The sequence below is a fragment of the Pelmatolapia mariae genome, linkage group LG7, assembly GCF_036321145.2.
Source record: "Pelmatolapia mariae isolate MD_Pm_ZW linkage group LG7, Pm_UMD_F_2, whole genome shotgun sequence".
Taxonomy (NCBI): Eukaryota; Metazoa; Chordata; class Actinopteri; order Cichliformes; family Cichlidae; genus Pelmatolapia; species Pelmatolapia mariae.
In genome coordinates this window covers 23607102-23612860 of record NC_086233.1, presented here as the reverse complement: position 1 = coordinate 23612860, position 5759 = coordinate 23607102, and the positions used below count along the sequence as shown (strand labels likewise).

At 40.6% G+C, this 5759-nt stretch overlaps 1 protein-coding gene across 1 annotated transcript; it reads right to left on the bottom strand.

Moving 5' to 3' along the window:
- Nucleotides 1-845: 845 nt before the first annotated feature.
- Nucleotides 846-5522, bottom strand: oaz1b (ornithine decarboxylase antizyme 1b). Its single transcript, XM_063478505.1, is given in 6 exon segments — nucleotides 846-1919; nucleotides 2050-2135; nucleotides 2505-2677; nucleotides 2781-2867; nucleotides 2869-2920; nucleotides 5317-5522. Coding segments are annotated over 6 exon segments (654 nt in total). The 5' UTR covers nucleotides 5442-5522; the 3' UTR covers nucleotides 846-1788.
- Between the last annotated feature and the right edge of the window lie 237 nt (nucleotides 5523-5759).

The window sequence follows — 5759 nt, the reverse complement described above, 5'->3', positions numbered from 1 at the left end:
AATAAAATACATTACAGACCACAAACCTGAGCTTACAGGTATGATAATGTTAATCAAGAGCAGTGCAATCACCTGTGGGTGTACCATGGGAGTCCATGGCCTTGAAGCTAATTTTAGTAAACCACACACTGTGAGCAGTTATTAACATGCAAATGGTTCCTCTGCAAGGTAACAGTACAGAGTACACACGTGTGAGTCAACCCAAGTTCATCACACCATCTTACTGAAATGAAGGTGTGACGGAAATAAAGGCGAGAAGGAAGTAACCTTCAGAAGGGTTTAGCAACTGCACGTCTCACACGTGCAATTGCTAAACTTTAAAATTACTGTTGACTAAGATTAAAACTCACGGACGGAAAGTGCATCATTACAGGGTTACAGAAGAAATACACAATTGAGTATAATAATTGTCATAGGAAACTTAGGCACATTAAAATCGGATACATAATAGAAACCCAACTTATGAAACGCAAACTACTTGAAGGCCGTTCTACCAAATTGTAAGGAAAACCTGGCTGCTCTGTGGAGCCATCTAAAAGGGGCTAAAAATCATATCGAGTGCCGTGGAGCCTCCTGGTGGTACAAGTGTATTTCACAGTCTCAATGTCTTCCCCACTGTATATATAACTATATTTGTGCGGAGCAGCACAAATCACATTATGATGTAGCCTAGTTTTAACATGACTAGGTCAAACAAAGGTATATGATATTTAAAATGTACAGAAACATTAAAGCATCTCCCACAATCATATCTGGCATAAAAATTACCTACAAAATAAAGCTGCTAAAAACCACAGCCACAGCTGAATTTAAAAGCATTGGATAAACAAATACAAAGGCCAATGATCAGTTTTGTTGTTTTATTATCACAGAAGCACAACAGGTACCACTATGCAGGTGAACAACAGATTCAATACTATCATGAAAAAAAAAATGGTTAAAAAGGAATGCTTATCTGAGAAAAAGAAAAATCCAAACACATCACATCCTTCAAAAACAAACTTTTACAATATTGTCAGATATACATGGCAGAAAGAAGCAAAAGCACTTTGGATTATTCACTTTCCTTTTTGCGTTTTGTACCAATATGCTCCACAAGATGTTTAACTTGAAACTGAAGCGCTTACATCAGACACATGCAGTAGCTTTCATCTTTTTTCGCTCCACTTCTACTTAAAATGGATTCATTATCCAGCTCTGAAGTACCAATTATCAGGAGTGTGGCTTAAAAGTTTCCAAATTCACAATATTACCAGAAGGATATTGGTGCTGCAAAATGAAACTGGTCCTGCTGAAAGGTTTTTTTTAAATCAATTCAGAGGGGGGATGGATATAGAGATATGGGGAGAAGTTTAATGTATTTTTTTTAGCCAATCAAAATAAAGCTGGAGTACCCGAGTGTAAACCTGATGACTTTTTTTGTTGTACATTCCAACAAAAGACTGCTCCAACTCAATTGTGAAAGGAAATAAAGACTTGAACCTAAAAGCCATGACAACTGCAATAAGTCAAAAAAGAAAATCCCTCCTTTTAAAACGACTAAATGGAAAACACTATGAAAAACCATAAAACAAAAAACCCCTCAAAGGATAGATGCTGAAAACAGAAGACACACAGCTTACAATTTATTCCCTTAAACACAAAAAGCATGGGGAGGTGAGTACTTGCATACAGAGCTACAGCCCAGGGTTTAACACAGACAGTATGTGAGTAAGCTGCGGCTGAATGGGGAAACCATACAATAGGAAGGAAAACAAAAGACGTAAGCAGGGGAGGTTGTCCGGCGGGCTACTCCTCGTCTGAGGAGTCCCTGTCAAAGTTGTAGGCCATGAAGAAAACGTCGGGTCGAGGTGGGACGAGGGCATGGCCCGGTTTCACAATCTCAAAGCCCAGGAAACTGAAGGTACGCACCAGTTTAGCTGGAATGAGAAGGTGGACACGTTAAAATGATTGAAAATACATAAGTCCAAATTAACATTGTCTTACAGGGTGGACAGAGTCAAATAGGTGTGAGAAAAAAAAAAAAAAAAAAAAGCTGTTGGCACATACCACGATCATCTCTGTTCTTGTAAAAGCAGACAAACACGCTAACGACTTTCAGATGTTCTTCAGCATACTCCAAGAGAGCTGCGAAACTGCAGGGAGAACAGAGGGCAGCTTAGCTTAGAAAATGGAAAACAAGCCCGCAAGAAGCATGCTCAACCACAATTGACTCTCTGGCTGAATCTGGAGCTTATCCTCAGAGGATTAGATGCATTTTCCTGATTTCTAGATACGCTGTGCTTTTGGCTTCGCCTGCTATGTTTCATGGTCAGCAAAAATGTGATTTTACAACAGATCAAAGTTTAAAGCGTGCAAAGGCGCCAGGGTCCAATCATAATCATAAAATGCACACACCAATTATTCTAACTTTAATTGCTTGTGACTGCTCATGAGGCAGCTCACATCTGCCAACCCGGAGATCTGCAGGCATTTTCTGCATATTGCTGCTAATCAGGCCTCACCTCTCCTTGCTGCCATCAGGAAGAGGGTCCAGAGGTATCTCCACGTAGAGTGCACTGCTGCTTAGGACAGCATCCCACTGTATTGTCTTGGTAACGGTAGGACGACTTTGGAAGTGGAGTATCCCAGGGCGACCGTTCCCTGGCGGTTCCTCCATTACAGTCAACTTTCGATCCTGGAATTTAGAAACACCACGTGTAAAAACAGCAGTCTGTGACATCACATTATTATATTAACCCCTGAAAACACTGCACAAAGTGGCATTTCTTCCAACTTACTGAGTAGAGCAGTCGAGCTGAAGGAGTGTGATCCCGTGTGCCATTCCCTCGCCCACCTGGGATCTTCAGGGGTGGGAGAGGGGCATCAGGAGCACCACAGAGGCCCCGGGCCGCGGGTACTACTACAGTGCAGGGACAGGCTGCAGGCAGAGCAGACAAAGAAAATGTAGTCACACAAACTGCACCCTTACTTTGTGAGGCATCTTTTGTGCAAGTACAGGCACATACATGTCACAGAACTGCAGAAAAATACATACTCGTGTGTTCAAAGAAGAGGAGCAGAAATTCATTTCCTGTGATTTTTTTTTTCTTTGAGGATTTTGTGAACCATTTCACATTGTGCGCTACTGAAAACTACCTGCAGGCTCTTATTCCTACCAATGAATTATAGAGGATGTTTATGGCACACAGTGGAGCCAACAAAACCCCGATGGGTCACGTGCAACTGTTTTGTTTGAACTGTGAAGCAGCTGTGAAGCAGCTGCTGTGTCTACACCTTAACACCCTAGGCTACAGATAACCCAAACCACTGTTGCACTGGGCACACTCATCTCAAAGGAAGTTCTTGTTCTTACAGTGTTTGATCACACTGATATGCTGATTGTTTTATTTTTTAAATATTGTGAAGTTTAATTATCTGAAAAACAAACACAAGATTAGAAATTATGCTTACCAAAAAGGTTTTGACAAACTAAACTAGCAAAGGCTACAAACAAACACCAGCAGGTCTGGTCTTTTAAATAATTTACAGTTTCAGTTCCCACAACAATGGCACTATGTTTACAAAGCATCTGAAGGAGCCAGCGCACCAAAACAGAAGGATGAGGTGGGAGGCAAACAGCCACAAGCGTTTGCTTTTAAAAGTGCAAACGTGGATTTGTATTCTCGAGCTCCAGTTTGAGTGTGGTTAATTCACTTAGTTTAAATTAGCTTAACACAGTCAAACGGCCAGATCCACAAACTAAACCTTTACGTGCTGTGATGCAAACTCATAGATTAACACCATCTTGTGGTGTGCTACACTGACAGATCAAAGTTCTTTGAGAACAAAACATTGATCAAAGTAGGCCTTTTGTTATAGATGATGGTGTAACATGACTGCCTATAAATACAATAACTTAGTGATCACATAGTGAGCTGAGCCTGATTACTTTTCACAATATTGATTAAATCATCTGCTCTTTATTATTATTTGTTCCCCCCAATTAAATAGCACTTTTCTACTGACTTTGAGCACACTAAGGGCTTTCCTATAACAAGCACCTTTGTCTAAACCTAACTACTTTTAACCTAGCTCACACTACAATACAGGCACCATGGGAAACTGGTGTTCAGGATCTTGCCCAAGGACACTTCAACATGGAAGACTAGAGGAGCAGAGGGCTGACCTCCTGACCTTGTGGCTAAACTTAAATCTGATCTTAGATAAAGCACTGCTTTATTCACGCTCTACTCTGCTTAGTGTGAATACAAAAGCAGCATCACATCCACACAATTAAGGAGCAGGAATTGAAGAAAAACTAAGGAAATTCTGACTCTCTCTTTTGCTTTAAAAAAAAGTAAAAGAACAATCTCAAATTGAGAGAGTGATTAGACAAAAAGGAACGATTTAATAAGAATTTTAAATACTTCTGAGACAATACTCAGTAGTACGTACAGTAGCTGTGACATAAATTAATACTCTAATGTCTACTTAATAGAACTTCTGTCCTATTTTTTGTCTGTCGTTTAGAAATTTGACACCAAATGATTAAAACCACCCCAAAAAGTCTTCAGCATTGAGCGTCCTCTTCGGTTACAGTGTTATACGTGAGCGCATTCATAGCGGTACGTCCATCATTGTGTACAGTAATCTTCTCACGTCACCTTCAGTAAAATGGCAGTTGCGTAATAATTTACCTAGTCAGCTCACAATGGCAAATTCAGCAAAACGTGTTCACCTTTTTAAAATCAGTCTAGTGGTATCATACCTCTCGCTTCCGTCCTTTATCTGGGGCCACCAAATGTTTACGGGAACAGCGGGACTAGCGTTGTTTCCCTGTTTCAATGCGCACAGCCCGATATGAGGCGAGTTTTAAGCATTAACAATGTCACACGACAGCTGCCGTATAAAGATCTGCTTCATTCAAGAAGGATATCAGTTTACGTTGTCTGCGCGTATTTCACAACACGATGTATTAAATTGCGTATTTTCTTTTTACTTTATTTGACAAAACGATTAACTGTTAAATGCTGCCTACTTGCTAACTGCAGTGACGCAACTCAAGTTCAACGACGTCTGCGGCTAACGTTAACTAATGCTGGTTAAACTGCTTCTCGGGTCACACAACAAGCCTACGTACTTTCAATATGAGAGTTTTTAAAAGAATATTAAAAACACGACAGACAAAAAAAAGTGTGACCTAAAGGCTATTTGATGATACTGCGTTTCACTTAAATGCTATTTACTTCCGCTTTTCTGGTGGGCCGCTAGCTTAGCCACCCCTCCCCCCACATCGCGATTAGCCGTTAGCTTAGTCGAGGTGATGGTACTTACTTCCCAATCATGTCACAAATACCGCTACTCAAATTCGCCATGGTAGTAAGAGGCTGCGTTTTTCCTTCTTTCTCGCGAGCAAAGCAATGACTGTTTAGGATCCGCTGGAGGTTGGATTTTACCATCCGGCCTCGGGTAGAGACACGACGGGCTGACTGCTCTCTGCTGCGCTCCACTCGGTAGTGAACGTTCACGGAGCTGAGAGCTGGTTAAAAAAAGAGAAAGTCAAGCGACACAAAACACCACTTCCTATTTTCAAAATAGTTGTGAGGACGTTGCGTCTTATGCAACACATTATTTACATGATATTGTTCTTTTACCATTTGGAAAAACACTTTATTACATGTTCTTCTTATTTACAAAATAAACGAAACTGATCTGGACTAAGATTACATTGCTGCCCGCAACAATGAGAAAGTCGAAATAGATTATTTCTAATATAA